Below are 26,879 nucleotides of genomic sequence, written 5' to 3'. Positions count from 1 at the left end.
GCAGATGTCTTTCTGTTTGAAGCTGATTATTTCACAGGGAGATTAAAAAAGTAATGGTTATGGACTTTGTTGTCTGCTGTCTGATGAAGATGTGCTGCCATCACAAATCCATGTGGATAACATAATGCTCAATAACGAAATAATGCATGAATCAAAACTGGCAAAGTGTTCTTCTTTATTACGGCCATGAGTCTTCATCTTAAGTTTTTACTCCTCTTCAGCCACTTCATCAGTGAATTCCCGCTGGGAAGAACAAAGCACAGAAGCTCCCATGTGTAAAAAATTCCACATCCATTGCTTAAAGGCTAAAGACTGAACATTTAAGAAACTGACTCCGCACTCGGGGATGATTTGTTATGTGCCACGTTAAAAGTGTTTGTAATCTAAAATGTAATTTATGGATGAGGAAAAAGACATTTTTTGATGTATTTGAGTTTAAACTTAGAGCAAGATGAAGAATCTACTATTCCTTTTGCATGTTGGGTGCCCCTTGAAGGGCTCTCTCTGAGAGAGGGGAGGAGAGAGAAAAAGACAGCATTAGACAGAGTGAGAGAGTGGACCCTGGAGTAGTTTAGCCGTTTTGAAGTTTCAGCATGGCTAGACTCTGAAGCCAAACTGTTTGAACTGTGGATGAGATAGAAGGACCTCTTGAAACCTGCCTAGACACTCATTGGGCTGGTTCTGTCATATAATTGGAAAATAACATCTAGAGGGAGTTGTATAAGCCAGAATGTGTATGAGCTCCCTTTGAGGAGCACGGTCATATATAGGTAGTTTTCTTTCAGTTGAACAGTCCTCAAAGTTCAGCCTACACCTTTTATTTATGCATTTTGATTCATGTGGCTGATCCAGAAGGAAGTGGACTGACCTCATTTTTAAAAACTTTTTCTCTCCGTAAATTCAGACTTTGTGAACAACCCTGTTAATCCAAGTTTTTATTTGTATGTTTTTATGGTTGTGTTTTGGCAAGCCTATCTACTTAAAGGAGCACTACGCCCATTTTCAAAATTCATATGTTATTCCTATGGTCTAAGACAGTCCAAAAATATTAGTAAACATGAACATTTCTCTCCATAATCCAAAAACTAGAGTGCTAAAACTCAAATTTGTGATGTCATAGGGTACAAAGTGTAGAGCTGCTCCATAGACAATGAATTGAGAGAGATGTTCTAGATGACACTGAGAGCACCCAGTGGGATGTTCAGAGTATATGGGAACATTTTCTGTTGAACAACTGAGACCACTACAACAGGATGAAGCTCATTTGGGTATAAAAAAAGAAAACAAACATTCTGTGGGTCCAGAAAATCAGTCTTGAGACTTCCTTCTCTGGCTTTGAGAGAGAGGAGCTCATGTCCACAAATATTGATTGAACTTTCCTCGGCCATGGAAATAACATATTGGAATTCTTAATTTATGTGGTGTTCCCCTTAAAGTTTAGGAAAGTACTGTTTTCATTTCATATTTCAGTATGGTTAAGGTATAGTTAAGGTTAGGGAAAGACAGTGGACTTGGTTAGATATTGATATTTGCTTCCTCTTCTTTCATGCTCATTTTCCACCTTTATCATTTAATCACTTAAAGGGACTATTTGTAACTTTCAGAAATGCTTCTTAACAGCGACATCTGTGGCCGTGAAATCAACGAAAGTCAGCGTCGGGCTCGCGCTTGCTCGCTCTAAATATACCTGAACGAGCATCGCTCAAAACAGTGAGGCGACACACGTCAGCTAAAAGCACAATATCACTCTATATTTCACCTGCTTGGCAGTAATGTTAGCTGACCAGACGAAGGTCTCTCCATGAACATGATTTAGATCTGGTCCTAGTGTTGGCTTTTCCTGCCTAAGTGCAGGCTGATGCAGCGGGGCTCTGCAGCGAGTCTCCTCTGCTCTCTCCGCCCGCAGCCGGAGAGAGCAGAGGAGACACCGGCACCCGGTCGGTAACGAGAAGACAACGTAAATCTCTGTAGAGCTCCGTCACTTCACAAGACACGGAAAACCTGTTGGTCTGGAGGAGCTGCAGCAGTTATTTCTGCACAAACGTCCCCTGTACATTCACTAGATATTCTCAGAGCTAAACTAACTCTTCTGCAGTGTGGAGTGAACGCGCGTTCACATCTAGAGGTGGAGCGAGCTGAGCTGTCTGAGTGAAGGCGAGCAGGCAGAGGAGGAGAGTACAGCGGCTAAACGCGAACGCGCATATGCGGGCGCGCATGTGTGACGACCCGCTACATTTATGCGCGTACAAAGTTACAAATAGTCCCTTTAAAGCCCCCCTCCAGTGTATTTTGCCTTTTCTCTGATATTTCATATTTATTTGAGGCATTTCCTGACTAAGTTGATTAGCCACACTGTTTGCCAATTTTCTTTTGATAAATAACTTAATTTTGTGCTCAAAGTAAAAAAAAAAAGGTTGTTGCTAAACTGGGAATATGACATATGACTATAGTAGAAGCTGCAGTTCATACGTCTTCCTCCAAGCTTGCGCAACGGCAAACCGATAAATCAGTTTATCTGTCTGTCAGTTTGTCTTTCTAGTAGGTTAGCTAGTTAGGTGTAGTTAGCCAGCCCAACTTGTTGCAATAGCTAACTGAGGGTTTTCATTTTATTTTCTAATTTCCTCCACCTTAGTGTACTGTGTTTATTTTCACAATGGCATTTGTGTGTGCGGTGAACGGGTACAATCAACTAAGTGGATTACACGAAATCCCACCGTCAGAATTAACACCACACTGACTGTGTCTCTCACTTGCTTTCTTCTTTACCGTCTCCTCCTGCCAGAGATAAATTAAGGGAAAGCAGGCGATGCTATTTTGAAGGTTTGCCGGCCTCTAACAGGTCCGAACGACGGGGAGCGCACAACTTTCAGCCCAAAAGAAAACAAGAAAAGTCCCGTTAGAGAAATAAACGAATCACAGTGCGGCCTGGTGCGGTGTCGGTGCTGTAGCTGAAGCGAGAGCCGGTGTTAGCACCAAAAAAAACAAAAAAAGGAAGTAAAACCGTCTGGAGGGGGCTTTTGTACCTTTTTTTTCTCTTTATTTTGGTTATTCCGATACATTTCTACATTGATCTGTGTTAGTTCAATAATGTTGTACAACATGTTAACATTCAAGTCACAACCCAGTCTGTGTTTTACCATAAAATTCAGAACTACTAATTAGAAATAATAGCGGAAAATGATGAATAATTAGTTCAACTATTCCCTGTTTACTATGTTCTGCCCCTTTGCCTGGATAAAACAACACAAATCAGAGCTGCAGCAAAAATAGCTCAGGCTCATGGTTCAGTCATGTTATGTCTTCATTAAATTAGCTCCACCGTCACAAAAACCCTTTAAAACTGATCAACAAGAACATAAACAATGAACGAGCAACAGAATTAGGTTCATTTTCTCTCTTCCCATGTAAGGAGCGCTGGGAATTAAAAAGTAGTCTGAGTGATAGAAAAAAAAGAGGAAGGCGAAGAAAGAGAACTGCCGAGAAGGGTTTAATTTAGTGATTATGGATCTTACTGGGTTGTCACATACATGAGAGAGAAAAACAAGGTCCAATGCAATGATTAGGATTCATCGGTGGATGTTTGCCGTGTGTGTGTGTGATTGTGTGGTCTGTAAGGAGGCGTGCTAATGTGCTTTGATCGGTGTTTGGAGGTGATTATGTGTGTGTGTGTTTGTGTGTTTGTGTGTGTGTGACTATGTGACTATGTGACTATGATTGTTGCCAAAGTGTCTGCCAGAAAATAATTCTTCTGCTTCTTGTAATTACACTGGCACAACCAGAGTCATATCCCTGGACACGGAACAGACAGACGTAAAAGTGTGTGTATGTGTACTGTGTGTTATGTGAGGGACATATTTGAGATGCAGCAGTTAGTGTTGAGTGAGTGAGCTAAGTGTTGCCTGCATATACATCCTGCATGTGCATGATAACCTAATCTCACAGTACACACATTTTCATGCAGGTGAAAACCTCAGACTGAACACTTTTAATGAAGAGTTCACTTGAGAAAGGCTTACCAATACAACCACAGTTATCCTCTGCAGGACTTGATAGCAATTCTCAAATGCATCTGCAAATGAAAGTGCTAAAAAGTTCTCTGGATGCGACTTAATGATAATGGGAGAATGCAATAACTTATCTCTTGCCCCCTATTTGTATGTTGATTGGAGGTTTTGTAATCTATTTAAGATACCTTATGAACTTGTGGGCTGTATTCACAAAGCGTATTTTTGGATTTGTTGATTGAGGCTTTTGTTTGAGGGTTGAGCACAACGTTACAGTGAGAGACAAGCTGTTCTCTTCTTTTGTTGGAAATCCCCTCCTCTGAGAAATAGCCACCATTTTTAGATTTGATCAAGGCACCAGATGCAATAGCCGGCTATTGAGCTGGAAGAAAAAGACATTTGTTTGAAAATCCTTCATCTCTGCTGAGACAAAACTTTTCAATATGTTGTTTTGTAGGTTCACCTTAAGAAAACTCATAGCCAGAACTATTGTTTTCCGTGTATAGTCTCTACAGCACAGAAGAACTTTTTTGCAATATAGTATACACAAATTGCAACAAGAACACCATAAGGGGAACGTATGAATGAAATATATAGTAGAACGTGTAGACAACAGCCTCATAAGGAAATACAAATCAATAAAATATGTTATTAGTCCGACCCATAAAAAACTTGGATGAGGTATTACATAATATGTGCTTTATATAATATGTAACATGTTATGTAAAGTAATATATACAGAAATGTTATTTACATATAACACTGCAAATATCATATTTTACACAGACTGTATATAATAAGTGGACGTAGTCATCGTGACGTCACCCACTGGTTTGTGGACTGTTGATTTGAAGCCTCATCTTTGACATTTTGGCCGTCACCATCTTGGTTTTCGGCAATCGCCATCTTGGTTATTTGCAACCAGAATTGACACGAGAGGGTGGAGCTAAGTACTACCGAATGCTGTATAAGACATTTTTAGATGACCAAAAGGTTATAATTAACTTAAATGAACTGAAAACACACCGTGAAAGGGTTGAAGTTCTAGACGAAAACCGTCGTTTTCAGCGGGTTGCCAGCGGGTTGCCCGCTGGTTGTACATAGATCAAACCAGAGTATAATCAGAGGAAAGATATGGAGGTTTGGGCATGGTGTTGATCCGTGATGATCTCATGTCAGGCTTGTCAGCTTGTTCCCCTCCATCTCCTTATATCAATCAATCAATCAATCAATCATTTGTTTAATAATGACCACACAACGAAGGTTGTTGGAATTTGTTTTTGGTACAGCATGGTGGGTAAACTGAAACTACAGTGTCAGTAACATCGAAACATAGACATCAACATCACATTAGACACATTACTAACACCACAGACAGTATTTACAAGACCCAGCGGTCCTTCTTTGACCACAAACCTCCTTCGGCACAAAGACAATGACACAGGAAATCTCTTCTCTATCTCTAGTATGGCTTTTAAGCCCAAAATCCCTGATTCCATATCCGCACTATGCTAATGTGTGAACTGGTGATGTCAAGTAAAATAGCAAAAATATCCCAACCTCCCCCTCTTCTCCTACAGCTGTGTTTACCTCTGTCTATTCATACTGTACCAGCACAACACTCCCTGGGGTGATTGCAGAGTCTGGTGGTTTCTCCTGCAGCCAAATCTCAGTCACTATTTTTACATCTAGAACCAACCTGTTCAGAAGCTGCTTCTGTATTTACACATTTAGACACAGGAACATTAACATACTGTAGAATTCAGGTCATCCTATACTCCAATATTTAAATAGTTACTGTGACCCGTAAACATCTTGCACCTTTAACTTTTGTTTTTTTACTATCTGGCAAGGTATTAAAGCGACGCTGATCCGGAAAGCTTAAAGATTTGATTTGGATTCTTAGCCTAGTCTCTGTTTGTTTCTTACTCGTGACTGTTTGCCTCCATGACTCCAGTGTGAAACTAAGTTAAAATAAGTATTTCAGCATCAACAAAAGCATGCCAGAAAGCAGTATTTGTTATTACTATTGGGATTATGAATTCTTTCCTTGTATTTTAAGAGGCTGTTTTATTCTCATGAAAATAAGTTTAAGTGGAAACATGGAGACTCAATCGCAGGGTGTCAAAGGTGCATGTAAACAGTTTAACCTGGATAACACCTTAATTGGAGCCCTTTGCCAGGATACGCTACGCATGCAAATGCAGCTTGTGAAGAACATAAAGCTGCCTTGCCTAGATAATCCCACTGAGTCCTGAGCTCATCCATCTTGTTTGCCAGTGACCTTACATTTCCTTTAGTGACAAATAGAAGGTAGAGTTTAAGTCTGTTCAATTTCCTTTTCATGGTTTGGACTTAGAGAGGCTGCAGACCTCAGGGATATGAGCTATGAGTGTTAGACACTTGGAAAACAATAGTATTATGGGTAGATAAAGGCTCTCCCAGACTGCTCTGGCCCATAAGCTTGTTTTTCAGTTCTCAGCCCTTAGAAAGTTTTGAATTATTTTTGTGTGGGCCACAATCAGAGGTAGCACAACAACAAGCTGACCTTCAACACATCACTTTTGTGGTAATTGATCATGATTTTGTTTCTGGTAATTAATCAGACTTAAGCCAATATTAGACTGATGCTCTGCATGTAGAGCACTTGTTCTGGTGCAGTACATCAAATCAAGCGCTCCCTATTCACAGACACATTGTCTCTGTTTATAAAGCACAGCTACAGCTGCAGGCAAAAGCATTTCCCTTCACCAGCTCCAGCATCATTTTCATTGTAGGGATAATTCCTTTTTATGTGATTGTGTGCATCGTTGCCATTGCTATAATTATTATTTTATCGAGTGTAGTTTAATTGGATTAAAGCTTCGAGAAGACACACTGCGCTTGAAGAAGTCTTATTGTGATGCAAAGACGGGTACATTTGAACCATATCAAGTGACCCCATGTGAGGTCCCCATCCCTTGGCTGATTATATTATCTGATTAATCACATCGTCAGGATTTGCCATTTTTGATTATGAAGAAACTGGTGAAGAATTTCACATCCCTAACATCCTGTGCTGTTTCCAAAAGGAACTCAATGAAAGCGTGAGAGACTTTATCGCGGGAATAACAAAATTCAGGCAACAACATTGAAGCCTGATGAACTCAACCCTTTCTTTTTAGGCCAGTGGTGTTTATTATTAAGTGCAGTACTCTCTCCACTCTCACTCATTGTCTCCATCCAAGGTATCACTTTATATTGGGGGTAAAGGGAAAAAAATCGATACAGCCTAGTATATCAATATTGTATTGATACATGGACGTCAAGTATCTTTTATTATATAAACTATCAGAGGTTGTAGCGGTAGTAGCATCCAACCATGTCATGTTAGCTTGTCAGGAAGACCATAAATAACGAGTCAAAGATATGCAAAATTTTGGCGAGGAAAAAATGGCATGACCATTATCAAAGCTGTATCTTATTAGATAAAAGAGATGTTGACAAACTGTATAATTAGCAGTTGAAAAAAGGTAATAAATCGCAATATATCACAATATATCTTATCACAATACTCAGCATATCGTAAAATGTTTAAAATCGCAATAAGATCGTATCGTGACTTAAGTATCGTGATAATATCGTATCGTGGGACCTCTTGTGAATCCCACCTCTGCTTTATACAGACTGCATTATATATTCTTTTTGTGTTCTTCTTCAAGTGATCTCACTTTTTTCATATAGGCTGATGAAGAGTGAAGTACTGTATATAATCCAAGTCAAAGTTATTTTCTTTCTCCATTCAGCTTCCTCTAAAATGGCTCTTGAGTCAGTGTAAACACATTAATGCTGCTCTGTCCTTCCTTCAGAGAGGCATCAACACATACAGTACAGCCTTTTAAAGCCATACAAGCTTTTATTTTTGCCCGTCATCTCCCTTAGATGCATGCCGTGATCTAAAGCTTAACTGTCACCTCAACACCAAATTCAAAGGACAGGATTAGAAGTTGTTATCACTCTTAACTTGATTGACTGATCTTTTATAATACAGAGGCTTTTTAACAACTAAATTTATGTTATGTGTGTTTTTCTGATTGTGTTAAAGGGTTTGTTTGCACTAGTTGTTTTTGTAAACACAGCAGTAAAACGTGCCTTTAACTTATCTTTGACATAAATGCCTATTTTCTACTCCACAATTATTTATGTGAACTGAGCCATTAGATGTGGTCATCGTCTTTGCTTGTACTTGACCAACACCTCTCTGTAAACTTTGCCAAGGGTTATACAAGTTGAAGCATCTATGTTGTCCAGTTAATATTCGATCTGCTGACACTGTTTCTGCTTTTAAATCCTGTCTTAAAACACATTTTTACAGACTTGCCTTTTTGCCAGACAACTAGTCTTATTTGTTCACGTAATGCAGCTCTGTTGTACAACCGTCTGATTTTGATTTGTGCACTCTATTTTGCTGTTCTTGAGTTTTTCTCTTTTTATATTTGTGATTGTTGTTTTGTAATGCTGTCTGTGGAAGCACTTTGTGCTCCCAGCTTGAAAAGTGCAAAATAAAGTTGTTATTTGTATTATTTGGGCACTGACACAGACTGGAATAGAAACCTAGTTTTCTCAGAAAAGGTAGTATACATGGTTTGGACACTTTTTGTTCCATTGGGGGAATTTTTACACTTAGTATGTGAAGTGTCTGAATTCATAAGGATTATGTTAATGACATTAGCACAGCTTTGTTGTGTTTTCAATGTGGCTGACATCAGAGGTCACCGCATACATAATGTGCATAATAATTCTTTTCAGCCATTTTCCCCCAAATAGTCCTTAATGTACAATTTAAGCTATTGAAACTGATTTTTTGCTAGTTTCCTTTCCACAAAGCCCATAATCTTTCCAATTCAAAAGCAATAATGAAAAGCCATAAAATTATTCTTCGAAGTAATAAAGCACTCTTTGCACTCTTTTTAAGGTTGTAAAGCGCAGAATGGGCCAATCTGATGCCCTGCAGTGAATTATTGCACACACACACACATACACACACTTCAGAGGACTACAGACTGTGAAATTACCCAATCAGAGGGTCTTGTCGGTTCTCAGACATTAGTCATCACACAAAGGCCAACTGAGGTGATTCACACACACACACGCACGCATGCAAGCACTCACAGTGAAGACATAAGCGTTTGAAAATTTCATAAAGCTCCATTAAAGTTAATGACACACCAAATCCAAAATAATGTGTTAGGAGAAAAGTGTGTGTGTGTGCGTCTATTTAAGTGAAATGTCAAAAAAGGTGTCAGGATGTGAATATCACAGCCAAGTCGTTTATCTCCACTTTTCATTCTGGTGTGAAAATAAAGATTTATAGAATGTTAACAGGAAACCATGTTAACAACAAGCCTTAACTTCTATAAAACAAGCTGTGATTCTCACCTTGAGTCATTTTGACACTCTACTTCTTTTCAAGCGCACACATTGACATACTAAACGAGGACATGCACATAAAAATGTAAAACATACCCAACACATACCCACATAGGATGCAATAAAAGTGAGCCATTAACACTTCTACAGTCTAGAGGGGATGTTAAACAGTAACATTGCTATGCTGTTGCCATCCTACAGTAGAGCGTAATCTTGGTGCATTTTTGGACTTAAAATGCCGATAGACTGTGGTTATGAAATATGTGTGTGCGGGGGTGAGATCATCTTTGCTGTGCCTATGCTGAATGTACTCAACTATGATTCAGCTCAAAGAAAAGCAAAGGAGGAGGTTTATTGAACATTTCTTAATGGATCAAGGATAAGCTGAACTGCTAATAGAGACTATTTTTAACCATACCTCATTCACATTCATTCACTTCTTACAGGCATATGTGATGAAGCGTCACCTAGACACTGAATCAAAGACCTCAATGAAGGAATAGGTGCATATAAAATATTGCTGCAAACTAAAAGTCTGTGGCACACTGTTTCAACAAAAATATAGGTCAATAATTGGGAAAAATATGCTTGTTGAATTGTTTTTTGTACACTGTTTTTGCAAAAGTAAATTTTTAAATAGGAAAATTTTCCCGAGGTCAAGCTAAAAGCTTGTCAAGGACATCTTAAATCTCAATAACTCAACAGGATGTTTTTGGATATCACCTGTATAACCGGAGGTAAAGATGCACCGTTCTGAATATTGTTAACAGTTCTTAAATGTCTTATTTTTATTTCAGGTGAAGTACGGTCGATTTGGCTTTGTGTGGGATGCAGCAGTTCTGGAGTACGTTGCTAATAATGACGAGGACTGCTCGTTCTACACTGTCAGCAGCAACGCGCCAGACCGTGGTTATGGTATCGCCATGCAGCACGGCAGCCCCTACAGGGACATTTTCTCCCAAAGGTAAGAGTCGTAACAGTAAACAACAGTCAGCAGCATTCTTGACTGCATTTTATTTGTTATTTAAAAGTTATTATAAAGTTTCACGAGCGCATTGATGGAGCCGATATTTTTGTTCCATACTGTTCATCTCAGTCATATTGTTTTCAGTTTTAAGTTGAGCGATGCCCCTTACTTTTGAGAAGAGTTGTGAAACAATTAGGGCTGTCAAAGTTAGCGCGATAATAATGCGTTAACGCAAATTCGTTTTAACGCCACTAATTTCTTTAACGCATTAAGGCAACTTGCGAATTTTAGGTTGCAGCAGGCTCAGTTTTAAAGCTAGAGCTAAGGCTAGTGAAGATTTTGGCATCATATGAGACTAGAAAACGTAAGGAATCTATTAGTACCAACCATATCATACTATCTTGTCACGAAGGAGACAAAATAACTCTCCAAACTTACGCTAAATTTTGTCGAGGAAAAACTGGCATGGCCATTTTCAAAGGGGTCCCTTGACCTCTGACCTCAAGATATGTGAAGAAAATGGGTTCTGTGGCTACCCACGAGTCTTCCCTTTACAGACATGCCCACTTTATGAAAATCACATGCAGTTTGGGGCAAGTCATAGTCAAGTCAGCACACTGACACACTGACAGCTGTTGTTGCCTGTTGGGCTTTAGTTTGCCATGTTATGATTTGAGCATATTTTTTTATGCTAAATTCAGTACCTGTGAGGGTTTCTGGACAATATTTGGCATTGTTTTGTGTTGTTAATTGATTTCCAATAATAAATATATACAAACATTTGCATAAAGCAGCAAATTTTCCCCACTCCCATGTTGATAAGAGTATTAAATACTTGACAAATCTCCCTTTAAGGTACATTTTGAACAGATAAAAAAATGTGCGATTAATCACGATTAACTATGGACAATCATGCCATTAATTACGATTAAATATTTTAATGTATTGACAGCCCTAAAAACAATGCATTCATATATTCTCCTACTTCAGGAGAGGTCATGTTAGTTTTTACTGCTCCAAATTCATTTCAGCCAACTAAAAAGTGGCCACTCCCATAAAGTTTGCCCCTCTCCCTGCTTGAAAATTTTGCTCTGTAGGTCAGACCCCAAGTAAATAACAGATTAAATTGTACATCTATCTTCCAGAGGAAAGAGGCAAATGGCACTTTCACAACTTGTGTGCAGCAGCCTTGCTTAACCTCAGCATGAGCCACTGGTTCACATTGAAGTTAAGCAAGTCTGACAGCACAGCCTCACAAATAAGTCAACAGCACAACAGTGTAGATGTATCCAAACTGATCCCAGCTGCTTACCTCGTTGCTGGAGCACACAGCGGGGGTTTTTGTTCTGTCAAAGTTTGTCATGGACCCGGAAAGTAACAGAACTCATTCATTTATTCATTCATTCACTCCCTGCTTATCTTGTCCCTTATGGCTATTAGGAAGCTTGGTTGTGTCTGCAGACACCACACAAAGGTCATTCATTCATCTCCCGTCAGCTGCTGAGCTGCTGACTGTTCTGTGCTTCTACAATGCTGAGGGTTTGTTTGTTTGCATTCATTTTTAATGCAGTGCTGCGATATAAACCACATCACCAGATTGCAGGTTCAGTCATATGAGGTGAGGTGTTTCTGTGAAGGCCACATAAGGATTGCTTGTATCCCAACAGAGAATCCTGTTGGCTACATATTTATATATAAGAGGTGGGAAAAAGAAAAATATCTAATGCCTTCATTATGCTGTCATAATTTATATTATATGAGATAGTCTGTCAGTGTTGTTTTATATATGTGTGTGGGTGGTAAGAGATGGAAACACATTTTATGTACACGGGCCAAAATGTCTGCGCTTTACAGAGTGTTTGAGTGACTAGGCCTGTTTGTTTATAGCTCCATATCCGGTGGAGCGTTGCTCTTCAGTATATTGCCTATCATGGCTGTTATTAAAATAAACAAACAATTAATTGACAGGCCATGTTTCCAATTCCCTCCTATTATTTCGGGGGCAATGTCACACTCTCGGGAAGACAGTTTCAAACAGTTTACCCACACTGGTCCCCATGGTTCACACAAAACAGACACAGAAATTATCAGGAGAAAAGGATAATCACAGAGGTATAATTGTTTTGTTTTTCTTTGCTGTGATCTTTTTTATGTAATTCATCCTGATATTCTGTATTATGCAAATTAATTAGGTACAAAGAGGAGGTTTACCAGGAATTGTATTAGCCGTCCGTGCACTGACACCACGGAAAGAAATGTTTCACTCAGCTTGATTATCTTTGGTGGCCTGGTCATGACAAGTCTGGAGACTTGATGATTACAACTGGATTTGTGTTGACTGGTGCACCTCCTTTTGTTCAAAATAAAACAATAGTTTACCGGGTTAGATGGTATTTTTCCTTGTAATAACTAAACCACCCACCTCTGCATTTGAGCAGAACATAATCAACTTCATTACAAGTGATTCAACTGTAGATTACACTGATTTCTGTAAAGGTTTGCTTGATCATCACAGTTATTGTTGAGCACTAACACTCCATTAGTCTTGCTCATACAGACCTGTGTAAGAGAGGATTTCTTTTCCTATGATAGTCGCAAAGAATTTTGGGTTGTTACATTTTCAAGCAGTCAATCGCAATATCTGTCCGCAGCAGCGAGCCCAGAATGCTGTGACGGCATCTTTCCAAAATACTGGGGGGAAATGTTGTGGAACAAGTGTACAAGCCAGAGTGTTATTAAGTCTACCAAATAACACAGGCTGCCATATCTACAGAAGTGACATGGGCATGATTTTGTTCTCATCAGTGGATTGCTGTATGGATCTCATCCACTAAGGGATTTCTAAAACAGTAACACACAGTGCAGGGTGGACGGACGGGGCCAAAAACCATTAAACTAATGGGAGGAATTATATAAGCAGCCAACACCTGCTAAGCCTGCCTACACTTCTCAGATGCCAGTATAGGCACATGTGTCAGACACCACATTCTCAGTGTGAAGATACTGTAGCAGTGTATTCTGTCAGACATTTCTTTTGTCTTTTTACAACTAATGTTTCATGTCTTGCCATGAACTGACAGAGAAAAAATATTGACGACAGCCTCAGGCTTTTCTGTCTTTGTTTTAGTAGAACATACTCCATGTCAAAGTCTGTGTAAGGCTTTTGACTCTGTCTATCACAACACTAAGTTGCTTTCCGAGGGTTTGGATTCTTCTTAAAGTTGTTTTTCAAAACTTTCTGGCAGATTTCAGACTCTCTATGCCATTGTTCTCATAAAGCCTCATGAAGTATTTAGAAAGGAGCCCCACAAGGATCAATATTGGTTCCCCCATGTATTTACTCTCTACATTCATAATATTCGGGGTCTTGTTCGCGAGTAAGGGGACTATGGAACGTGAGATTGGCCGGAGAATCAGAGCAGCAGGGGCGGTATTGCATTCGCTTTACCGCACTTTTGTAATGAAAAGAGCACTGAGCCGGAAGGCAAAGCTCTCGATCTACCGGTCAATCTTCGTTCCTACTCTCACCTATGGTCATGAGGGCTGGGTCATGACCAAAAGAATGAGATCGCGGGTACAAGCGGCCGAAAAGGGTTTTCTCAGGAGGGTGTCTGGCGTCTCCCTTAGGGATAGGGTGAGAAGCTCAGTCATCCATGAGGGACTCGGAGAAGAGCCACTACTCCTTTGCGTTGAAAGGAGCCAGCTGAGGTGGTTCGGGCATCTAGTAAGGATGCTCCCTGGGCACCTCCCAGGCACGATCATCTGGGAGGAAGCCACAGGGAAGACCCAGGACTAGGTGGAAAGATTAGATCTCCATGCTGTCCTGGGAACGCCTCGGGATCCCCCAGTCAGAGCTGGTTAATGTGTCCCGGGAAAGGGAAGTTTGGGGTCCCCTGCTGGAGCTGTTGCCCCCCACGACCTGACCCCGGATAAGCGGTTGAAGATGAGTGATGAGTGAGTGATACTGTAGTACAGCGTTGTAAACACATATTAATATGGTTTGATATCAGTTCGTGGAACTCATTGCTCATAAAATAGAAATTATAATAACATTTTTAGACAGAGGCAGAGCTTTTCTTCTTTGGAAACACACACACACATATATATATAATATTAGCCAATTAACGGCACGATTGTCCATAGCTAATCATGATTAATCGCAAATTAATCACACATTTTTTTATCTGTTCAAAATGTACCTTAAAGGGAGATTAATCAAGTATTTAATCAACATGGGAGTGGGCAAATATGATTACTTTATGATTTTTATCATATCATAAGATATTATTTATTATTTGCTTTATTTGGCTTTATGCCAAAATTTCGCGAAAGTTTGTAGCATTATTTGGCCTCCTTCACGACAAGCTAATATGACGTGGTTGGTACCAATGTATTCCTTAGGTTTTTTCTAGTTTCATATGATGCCATCTTCACTCTAGCTTTAAAACTGAGCCCGCTACAACCTAAAAATCGTTGAAAAAAAGTTGCGTTAATGTGTTAAAGAAATTAGTGCCGTTAAAACTAATTTGTGTTAATCATGACACTCCTAGTATCCGTGAGTGTGTGCGTCCTGCACACTTGAGGAGTGTATACTATCTGCAGGTCCCTGGAGGTAATAAGAGACATGAAAATGAATTTATTTGCTCTGACACTTTGGAGGGAAAGAGAGAAGGGCGATGTCTGTAGAAGTAGACAGACTGCTACAACTTCATCGTTTTCAACCACTTTGTTTGTTTGGAAGAAGCCATTGCCAGAGTGCAAGTGCATCACCACTTCGTGTGTGTGTGTGTGGGGGGGGGGGGAGGGGGGGCATTTGTCGACACTGTAGAACAAATAATGTGCAACTGTGTATGTGGTTGCGCGTGCGTGGGAGCTGCTGTTCTGTGATTGATGGAGACAGCCTGCAGATTTACCAGAGTCAGAAAACAGTAGCGTAAAGGGCTAGTCCGCTAATTTAAACTGACAGCTACTGACAAGTTGTTTTGAAGTGCTGCTGAAGGGGCACGATTGTGGGGGGGAAAATAAGCCCTCTCTCCCAGGCATATATTATTTCTGTCTGTGAGTGTCTGCAGGCATTGATGTGAACATTTAAAATAGAAGATTTAATCCATAGCAGATGGACATCTTGAGGGTGCTGCAGTCTAAGAAGATAAGCTTCGGGCCAGACATTTTATTGCACATATTGAACGCGATTACGTTTTACATTTCGATTGCAAGATAGATGAGGTGCCTCTTTGTATGTGATTTTGGTCAGGACACTGCAGAATTTCAATCTTGACACCATCTTCAGTGTAGTTCAATGAAAGTAGATGATAAATGTCAGCTCAGAGAAAATGAATTTTTTTTGCTATGATACCAGGGTCATGCCATCAGAGTGTTGTTTTCATAAAAATCTTTTCAATAAAGGCACACATGAGGTGAGCAAAGAGTGCCACATCTACAATATGAATTTGATTATGGCCACAGCACTTAAATAACATTCAGCAACAAAGATGCATTCATATTGTTGTTTTATGACCTGGCTGCAGGCAAGTGTTCATCAGTAGCCTAAGGGCTGATGTTTGAGTGCTTCTAAAATAAAGCGATGGTACGCTGTATTTCTGCGGGGAGCAAAGGCAGTGCTGTGCGCTTCAGGGGCCAAATGATGTACACAACAGCGACAAATCTCTGCAGCAATCACGGACACATCACACCTCAGAGCACATGGGTTAGGCTGTTGTGGTGAGCATGGAGCAGAGGCCTGCTTCATTCTGTAGAAAAGACATTAGCCTGTTAGTCTGTGGCTTGTAATTATCCTGACCTGGGTTGTTTGAAAGTAACCGCAGCAAAATTATCACCCATCAGCTCTGATTGCCTCACCAAATGAGATGTATTTTGGACAGCTGTGAGGGATTGGAACTTTTTGATGGCTCAAGTGGTTTGTTTATTTCTTATCTTGGAAGGAAGCACATGTTCTTCCACATAAAGAGGAGTGAAACATTTAGTTCCAAAATGAGAGAACTGGATCAGAGAGGGCTTCATAAAATTCATTTTTGCATTTGTCGGGTGTGGATTTCATATAAGTAATGTGACAGTGTGAGAAGGGTTAATTTGCTCCTGAACCCAGCTAATGTGTCTCCCTTACTGCGCCATGTTTAAATACATAAAAGATATAGCAGGGTTAAGGGGTACGTCTATGTGTGTAAGGGATATCTATTATTTATTTGTCTCTCCTTCCATCCTAATATCTTTGGTGCAGTCTTAAATCCAGTAATCCATGCATCCTTTCTTTATTATTCCCCCTGCAGCCTTAGCTCTTCCATGCATTTATTTCTCATCCTATCCAGACGATAAATTAAAGTCGAACCACAGTAAGCGATGTGTCACTAATATGAGGTAGCCCTCTACTAAAAGTTGTTGTTGAAGTGATATTTAAGGGCTCTGGGTCCCAGTGAATACAAAGTAAACTGTATACGACTCATAAAAAACGTTTGTTTGTGATGCTTTCAGTATTCCGGCAAGCTTTTATCACAGCAGCACTCGTGACAATAAAATTGTCAGCAATAGTTAAAAAACTGTTGATGAACTGACTTGTGAAAGTTTGGTTATTGCAAACCTCGAAGTCAAATTTAATGAATCGTATAGTGGAGTTTTTCTTCTGGAATGTATATGATAGAGATAAACCAAATTGCACCATTGAAGGACACATATAAATGGCTTTTAAAGCTGCCTTTGTCCATGTAAATCTTACATTTTAGTCCCAGCAGAAGGGTTGTAAAGAGAGACTGCAGAGGAGGACTATAATAATACCTGCTCCAGTACTGTTAGCTCTCTGTCACAGTTGTCTCAGGCTGTTTTGAAGAAATGACTTTGATAGTGTTATAGTGTAGGTGGAATTGGCTTTAGTAGTCAAGAGTTGTCAACACAGTAAGTGTGATGTAATTACAAAAAGTCTCTCTAATTGCCCTTGTAATTAGCCAATACAGAGTCTCTTTTTACTTGAATCTTTAAAAAAAAGAAGCTGTCAGCTCTGTTTAAGGAGGTTGACTTCTACTAGGTTTACGACACATGTGGCAACTCAGTGTTATAACTACAAAACTGCAGAGAGAACAGTCATACCCACAGATACCAACAGATGGCATAATTAGCAACCAAAATCAGGTCAGTAAGTCACCTAGAGCTTCAGCAATTAGGTAATTAATTGATCAATTAACATAAAAATAATAAGTAACTGTTTTGATAATTGTTTAAGTCATTTCTTAAGCAGGAATGTTTCCAGTGTGAGGATATTCTGCGTTCCTTTGTCTTACATCATTATAAATTATAAACATATTTGACTGGTCGGACAAGACAAGACATCTGAAATGTCACCATGGTCACTTTTGATAATAGTATCAATAAAATGATCAACAGATTAATTTGCTAATGAAAAATATTTGTTAGTTGCAGCCCTAAAGTCAGCCTGTGGTGGGTATATAAGGTGGTGGTTAAGTGTTGTGTCATAAGCAGTGGGCTACCTCCAGGTTTGAGAAGTGAAGCCAATGCGGAAGTGCATTAAACTTGAAGTCTATGAGAAAATGATCCTACTTCTCACTTGATTTATTACCTCAGTAAACATTGTAAACATGAGTTTATGGTCTCAATCGCTATTTTCAAGTCTTCTTCAATACAGCATGATGTTCATTTAGTAAATTTTGGTCCCATTTGGAGTAAAATAGACCATAAAGCAGGGGATGCTTTAGGGTGTGGCTACCTTGTGATTGACAGGTCACAACCATGGCGGTCTAGGAGTTGTCCGTGTTTTCGTCTTAGAACTTAAACCCTTTTGCAGTGTGTTTTCAGAGCATGAAAGTTTGGTGTAACTTTTTGGTGGCAAACAAATGTCTTATTCAGCGTTCGGTTGTACTTAGCTCCACCCTCTCGTGTCACTTTTGGTTGTAAAAAAAACTGCATTGAATTTTGCCAGCCAAACAAAAGTTGCCTGGAGAGGTTTTAGCTTTAGCTTACATAGTAGTTCATTGCACTGTACTGTAAGTCTTGAAACTTCAGTATAGAAAAACAGAGAAAAGTTTCATTTTGTTCAAAATCCTCAGTGAAAAAACTGAGTTTTAGCTTCTCTTAATGTTCTGCTCTTGGGGACCGGATCGAGTAAGGAACATATTGACTTGAGTATTGGCATTTTTTCAGGGGTTGTTTTTCTACCTCTCTCTCTCTCTTTGTCTGTCTCTCTTGGCCATCTCTATTTCATATTATAGCTACAAATCCAGATATCCATGTTGAACCCATATGAAGAAAAAAAGACCACAATAAAAGCAGAGTGGAAAAAGAGACACTTGCATACAACACCATAGACTGTATAAAGATGGACGACGCATCTCCCACTTCCTCCCACTGTACAGAAGTGAAATATCCCGGATACAGGAGCTGACATCTTGAGATTTTGACATAAGTTGGAGCCAAAGTCTACGCAGTAGTGATCGGGGGGGCTGGAGCCACGGTATCGAGGTCACCAGCCTGAACCAATCGCGAGCCGATGACGGCCGCAGTTTGTCAATAAGAAAGACTAGAAAGCTGCCAATCATGACATCTCACCCTCTTTTTATAGCATCAAATAACAAATTATAACCAAACGTGTCAGAAAAATGAACACTTGAACATACAGCAGCGTGATAAGAACTACCTAAAATGACAGAAACCATCTTTGGGAAAAATTGATTTGGCATGTACTTTGACTTTTTTGGCCCATGTCCCATCTGCTAACATGGAGGGGGCGGGATCTATGACCTATACTGCAGCCAGCCACCAGGGGGAGATCAAGATGTTTTGGCTTCACTTTTGGGGAGCTGTAATGTCGTCCATCTTTATATACAGTCTATGTACAACACAAGTAACAACTGTAACAATTCCTGTACTTTCCATCACCGAAGACCCTCAAAATGGTTTAAAATGAGTTCTTACATTTCAGATTTAAAACATCTTAGATTAATTTATTTTGACACGTCTGCGCTTTATTTTTGAGGCTCTTTGTGGCACCATAATGCCATGAGCTACATGCATAATCAAAATAAGGCTTGATCAAGGCTCCTGCTAAAGAAGCCAAAAGCTGAAAAGAAAGTTATTTGAATTGAATTGAATTTTTAAACAACATATGACAGGTTTGAACTATTTTACCCACTTTTAATGGCTTTAGACAATCCTTGTATGTATGATGTAATGTATGATCTTGTTAACGTCATTACAGATTTTAACATCATTACTTAGCCTACTAGGAACTTACTATGCTTTTGTATAAACAGCAATACACTTATAGTCTTTTTCAACTTGTCACAGAATCGCCGTCTCTCTCTCTCCATCACACACACGCGTTCACACAGTGAGTTCAAGTTAAGCTGGAGGCTCTGAAGCCAATCCATGGAAATCACTATCCATGGAGGTGAGGGTGGAGAGCAGAGAAAGAAGGATTGTTTGTGCGCATGTGTGTATGAATGTTTCTACAACACCGACACTACTGATTTAATGTCAAATGTCACTCTAATCTCTCTCTTTCTCTTTCTCTCATTCTCTCTCTCTCTCTCTCTCTCGCTCTCTCTCTCTCTCGCGCGCGCGCGCGTTCTCTCTTTTTCTTTGTCTAAAGCTCTCTCATTCAAAAGCTGTCACTCTTTTACCCATCCATCACAGTCAAACTCAGCCCCCACACTTAGTATGTTCATTAAATCTATGTTAATCACAATTAATGATGGGGATGTGTCTCTCTCTCTCTCTGTTTCTCTGTCTCTGTCTCTCCCTCACTCTCTCAATGTGTTAATGATGGTTAATGACTGTTTGACTTCTGCGTGTTGTTTGTCATAGTTCAGCATGATAATCTGTTCCAGTTCACCCACACACTGGGGCTTAATGGTGCTTAATTGAAAACTTTGTAGACAAAGTGTATGACATTGAACCCTGAGTGCGCTAATTGGAATAATTAATCTTTGCAAACTTTACTTGAGGGACCAAAGACTCATGGGTAAATGACCTCTCTTACCCCATTCCTTGAGGTTCAGTATAGTGACACACTGTTAATTGAAAGAGCAGCATGGTGGCTCAGTGATGTTTCATTTTGTTACCTAAACCTAACCAAGTCAATCTTTTCCTAAATCCAACTAAATAGTTTTGTTGCCTAAATCTAACCAAGTCGATCTTTTCCTAAACCTAACTAAGCAGTTTTGTTGCTTAAACCTAACCAAGTTGATCTTTTCCTAAACCTAACGAAGTAGTTTTGTTGCCTAAACGTAACATTGTTTCCTGAGCAGACAGAAGTTTATTTTGAAAAGACTGGAGCAGAAATTGACATGTGCGTCACGTGTTGCTAGGCATGAAAAAGGCATGAAAAATGAGGAATAACTTTTCGTAAGTTATCATACGAACTGTTGTATGAGGATACATCGGGGCCATACCGGCATTTAAGCTAGCTACAAAAGTATTGGTGCGTACAATAAAGAGTTATACACTACAGAACTCTGGTTTTATAACTATTCACCATCATAGTGATGATATGCTGACTATAGCCCATCACAGCTCTCAAACCCCTCATTCTGTGTTGCTGATGTTGTACTGACAAAATCAACATGTTTGAGATAATCAGGATGTCTGAGACAGTTCAATAGTATGCTCTCTGATCTGTCAGATGTGTCTGGGACAGCTAAAATCCTTGCTGTTCTCCTTTAATGTGCACAGAGCTTTATAAATTCAGCAAATATCCAACCAGGTTTTACACACTGTAAATGCCAGATAGAGGCCAGCGTGTTGTCTCTGCCACTAAAATGAGGCGACGAGGAAGGTCACTGGAGAGACCTCTGGTGGTTCACTCTTTTTATATCTGGCATCAAAATAAACCCCACTCAAAAGCAAACTCAAATATGCGCCACCAGTGCCGGAATAATATTTCTTCTGTCTGAGACGACTCCAGCGGTCTGTGGCTGAATAAACAAACTTCCCAGGGTATTGATGTGTGGCTGTGGGTCAGTGTGCTTCAGTCTCAGCTTCTTTTTTGTTAAGTAAAACACAGGGAGAGAATAATCAGGAGCAGGTGCACTTCGCTGACTGGGTCGATGCTGCTGACTCTCTCACTAACGCTTAGTCACGTCCCTGCCTGTAAAAGAACTAAAGTGATTTGGACAAATAAACTAAGTAGTGACTGCAGCACAGGTCAGTTTGTAGCTGATCTTGTGCCTCTTTTGGATATATTTTTGACAGGTTTGGCTTAATCCTTGAGGCAGGTTGCATAGCAAAACGCAACATGATGTTATGATAATAATCTCATGCTTTATCAATTCCCCCCTCGTCTCTACAAGCAGGACAAAGATCAGGTTCAGCAGACCTTTAGCTCGTGGTGACTCAGCATCTAAGGATACTTCAGTAGGTTGTTGGCTCACATTGGTGCTTGAGCTCAGCTCAGTAGTTGAAGGCTGGCCTCCCTAATCACTATGTCACTCTCACCTACCCAGAGTAATTGAAATACCTGCAGCCACACAAGGTTTCACCTTGAAAAGCCTGCTCTATGTCTGTCTCACTGTACTTGCTTTAGTGCACGTTTTCACAAATAAATCACATATTTCCGAAGACATACTTGAACTCTGACAGCAAAATGTTGAAGTATTTTGACCCTGAAGTCCTCAGAACCACAATAAAATCAGTGGGCAATTCCGGGGTCTGTAAAGTGAAGCCAATGCGTGCGTTACACTTGCATTTTTTCAAGTAGCCAGCAGGGGGTGACTCCTCTGGTTGCAAAAAGAAGTCTGATGGTATAGAAGTCTATGATAAAATGACCCTACCTCTCACTTGATTTATTACCTCAGTAAACATTGTAAACATGAGTTTATGGTCTCAATCGCTAGTTTCAAGTCTTCTTCAATACAGCATGATGTTCATTTTTGTAAATTTTGGTCCCAAATTTTAGAGTCAAATAGACCATAAAGCAGGGGATGCTTCAGGGCGTGGCTACCTTGTGATTGACAGGTTGCTACCACGGCGTTGTCCGGTCTGGGAGTTGTCCACGTTTTCGTCTTAGAACATTAACCCTTTCACAGTGGGTTTTCAGTTCATGAAATTTAGTTATAACCTCTTTAGTTGCCTAAAAATGTCTATCATATCAGTTGTACTTAGCTCCACCCTCTCATATCACTTCTGGTTGCAAATAACCAAGATGGCAACGGCCAAAATGCTGAACTCGAAGCTTCAAAACGGCAGTCCACAAACCAGTGGGTGACTTCATGGGGACTAGTTCCACTTCTTACATACAGTTTAAGAGTGAAACTACTTTTTTGACTTCATAATATGAACATTATTCTCCTTCATGTTTTCCAGTGAGGCTAACACCAGCGAGGCAGCCAGTCTCGGTTCTTCTCATTTAAGGAGCTGACAGCCAACTGTCGTCTCAGAGCAACAAACTCATTTTAGCATAACACCTCGGTCTCTCTTCCTCCCTGTTTGCTCATTTCATTTGACACTCTTCCTCTGTTCACTCATCTCATCATTTGTCTTCTCTCCTCTCTCTACTTCTCCCATCCTGTCTCCTCGACTTTCTCACCTGCGCTCTCCTTTCCTCCATTGTATGATTTTGTTGTCAGCCGTCCATCCAGATTGAATACGCTGCCAGCTTCTTCTTTTTTTTTGCTCAATTTTCCATCTTCCCTTATTCTCTGACTCACTTGTGTCCCCTTCTCCCCTTGTCTCCACCTCTCACCTCACCGCCACTTCCACTTTTCACTGTCTCCAACTTAAAATTGTGTTTGCTACAGAGGTGACAGGAGAAGAATATTCGTACAAAAGAGCAAGACTGTGTTCTAGTTAAGTCGCTGCAGACATATTCCACCGTACGTCAGACGATAGTATGCTCTACACACTACACCTCTCATAGAAACAGTTAAGTTCTGAAGTCGGCTGAACTGTTTCACATTATGCTTGATCATCTAACCCACAGCACTCTGCATTTTAACTGGCTACAGCTGCAGTAAAACCTGCTACAGGGGAAAGAGCAGCAGGGGACATAACCTGTATTTATAGGGGCCTTATGGATGGGCCTGGGGAAGACTGCAGAATCAACACAATATATGGAGTTACAGTGCATTTAAAGGGGCAATAAGTGAGATTTTTACTGTCCCATAGCAGAAAATAGCCATAATATATCTTGAGGAGGTTGATAGCCGAGTTGATCGATACCAGTGACTCAACGATCAGTTTGCCAGGTGCTGAGATAACAGGCTTTCAAAACTCACTTTGTAGCCTGTATGTTGGCCTCGCCATCCATTTGAGTTAGAAATACACTCCCTGTACCTCAGCAGTGGTGCAGCAACACAGTGTGATATCTCTTAACAGTCCATTTTCACTCCAGTAGGGGTATCATTTATAACATTAGAGGCTGCTCATTAAAACTGTTACAAATAGATGTTGCTGTCAAATGAAGTCAAATGAACTACTAAAAGCCCACTTTTTAGGTAAATACAGGAAACAACACTCCCCGTTTTTTATATATTTAAACATGAAGCATTTCTGTTTGGTAGAAATTACATACAAAACTTTAATAAGCCAAACAATTCAAAATCACTTGATGATCTCGCAACCACAAAACACTGCTTTCTATTTTAAACACTATTCTCTTTTGACTTTGATACCAGCAATTTGGCTTACAAGTGAGAGGCGTGAATTTGTGTGTATGTGCATCTGCTCACACATGTCTGCACTTCTATACTTGTGAGGGCCCACACCGACATAATGCATTCCCTAACACCTAACCATCGCAACCACATGCCAAACCACAGCTTTTACCTTAACCATTGCTTCTCTTTTAACTAGGGGTGTCCCTGAATAAGAATTTACATAGTCGAATGTGATTGGTCAAGTCTTGTCTATACTCTACTGATCATTGAATCATGTTTTTTTTGCTCATTGATTCCCCCGCTGTTTAAAGCTGCAGTGGGTAGAAATGGAACAAATATGATTAAAAAAAAGTTATTTTTATCAAACAGTCACTAGATCAGGACATAATTAGTAAAACCAAAAAATCATTGGCCGAGATACGATCCACAGACAGAAGGGAAACGACAGGGAAGCGACGGGAGTCAACGGGAGAGAGAAAAAGAGAGTGAGACGCAAGCCGCAAACAGCTGTTTCCAAGGGCCTCTGCCAGAGGATTTTAGAGAATCGTTAATAAATACATTTAGCGCTCTGATAGTGCTACGTTACGCTACGAGTGCTCTGATTAATAAGTTTACGCATATTCTTTGATTCTAAAACAGTATAAGTAATATGAAGGATCCTTTCCGTTTCTTTAGCACCTTTTCCCGTCACTGCAATGATTCGACTGAGATTGGCAGTCGATTCAGGCTTCTTACATCGAATCGTCAAATAGTCGACTATTCAGGGTCACCCCTACTTTTAACCAACACATTCTCATCCCAAGTCGTCACATACTGACGCATAGTCAGACCCCTCAGCATCACTGTTTCGGTCGCAGTAAACACGTGGTTAATGTTGTGAATTTAACTAAATCTCTTGCTTAGGTTCAGGCAACAAAGCCAGTTAGTTAGGTTTAGGAAAAAAACAACATGGTGGGCTTAAAATTACTACATTTGTAAAGTGAAAGTGAAACGTTGTGAACATGGGACATGAACCAACTGCTAATTGTAACGTGAAATTGAAAATTAACACACAGGACATGAACAGCGGTCTCCTGGATGAAAGCATTGGGATTGTTGGACCCACCCACCTCCCCTCCCTCCCGCTGGCCCTGTGTGTCTCTTTCGCTCTTTAAAATACGTCACCACAGCACTTTCTCTAAGCGTTTACATTGTAGTTAATGGAAAGCCCGATGCGTTCATACCGGCGCTAAAGGGTGCCTTGTACGTTGGTATCACACACCGATGGGCGTGACGAAGCCTCTGTAATTTGCGCTCTGGGAATGAGAAGGGCCGCTTTTAACTTAACCTAAAACAAATTTCACTCTTAACCACAAAAAACAAGTCTTAATCCGTAAACAGCCTTTTGGAAAAGTGAGGGCCAGATCAAATTTCCAGCTTTGTCCCTCATTCTGAAGGTCTAAAGCTCGAATTGGTCCTGCTTGTATAAGAGCACACTTGCGCGTTTCTCCATAAGACAGATAGAGACAGTAAATAAAGCATTATTTGTTCATGCCCATGTCTCGGCTTCCCATTATGTGAAATCTGTGAGTCACTTTCTCTCTCTCTCTCTCTCTCTCTCCCTCCCTGTGTGTGATCTCAGCATCATTTACCATGAATGTGTTTTGTCACCTGAAAGAATTTGCAGCATTCTCTCATCTTTCACATTTCCCTTTTGTTGCCATATCTTTCTTTCTGCAAGTCATCTGTCCCTTGCCCCTTTATCCAAAACACTACGGTGTTCTTTTTTTTTTTCAGCTTGAGTCAACTAATAATGTGTGATCATCCCACCATCAAGGCTGCTGCCAAAGAGTTGCCATGGCAACATGTAGTCCGCGCAGTAACGGCCACTGCGGAGAGAACGGGGAGGCAGAGACAGAGCAGACACATACAGACACACTCAGAGGCACACAACAGTTACCCCCCACCACCACATGGGCAACCCTTGCTTTAACAGCCAGTGGGAGTGTTAAAGTCATTATAGATCTCCCCAGTCAAAGTCAACGATCTTAAAGCAAGGTGATAACTCATCACACACACACGGTGTTAATGCATCTCACAGCACACCAGCTGTTTCATAGACAAACCCATAGACGCAGGAGGATGCACGCATGCATACACCACACACTTAATATATAATGAGACACTGTTCAGAAGACAAACACACATACAGTCATGCTGTTCATGCGCACACAGGACAGCTGTTTCACACAATAAAAAGGCCGTAACTGCCAGATAGACACACAATTTACACTTGTTCTGTAATTACATCTCACCTGTCATACACATGTTACTCCCCTCACGCATGCAGCTGACACTGACATTGAAACCCTCACATATAGTGTAACAATGATACATTCAATTAGATGTTAACATGCAGTTATATATAGCAACCACCGTATTATATAATGCAGGACATGGCACTAATACCTCTACTGTACGCCCTCAGACTGCAGTGATATACTGTATAGTAGGTAGACATTACTCCATTATTGCCCATTTTCGACCGCAGTAACTTTCCCCCGGAACTAGGAACCTTTTGAGGAAGTCATTGCGTTTCGACCGCAGGGACCAGGGTCTAAATTAAGTCTAAATAAAAGGTAAAGTTAGGCTTTGCTGTTGCCTTCCCGACTCATTTTAAAAAAAGACAGAGAGAAAGAGGGAGAGAGATCACACGAATGAGCTTAGAGGGCGAGCGCTAGAAGAGACAGACAGCGACAGTAAAGTTAATAATAGGTAAATAACCATCAAACACTCAACAGATGATTTACTGTGGAGACAGACACTCTTAGTTTCATTTTCCTCTTCTGTTCCTTCTGTTTCCTCTTTTGTTGATCACATCCAGTGTGCATCAAGGAATACTGT

The 26,879-nt window shown here is 40.3% G+C and overlaps 1 protein-coding gene across 6 annotated transcripts in view; it reads left to right on the top strand.

Moving 5' to 3' along the window:
• The window catches only part of grid2 (glutamate receptor, ionotropic, delta 2), a 560,240-nt gene that overhangs the window by 509,890 nt on the left and 23,471 nt on the right, over positions 1 to 26,879 (top strand). For all 6 annotated transcript variants that reach the window (XR_005207895.1, XR_005207896.1, XM_037778044.1 and 3 more), the window contains one exon: positions 10,211 to 10,377. Coding sequence is in view for 4 of the 6 variants with exons in the window: in XM_037778044.1 (XP_037633972.1) it covers positions 10,211 to 10,377 (167 nt within the window). In the remaining 2 variants the exon portion in view is untranslated. The remainder of the gene's footprint in view (positions 1 to 10,210; positions 10,378 to 26,879) is intronic.

The sequence above is a fragment of the Sebastes umbrosus genome, chromosome 8, assembly GCF_015220745.1.
Source record: "Sebastes umbrosus isolate fSebUmb1 chromosome 8, fSebUmb1.pri, whole genome shotgun sequence".
Taxonomy (NCBI): Eukaryota; Metazoa; Chordata; class Actinopteri; order Perciformes; family Sebastidae; genus Sebastes; species Sebastes umbrosus.
The sequence above is the reverse complement of the archived record's forward strand: the minus strand, read 5'-3'. Positions and strand labels throughout refer to the sequence as shown.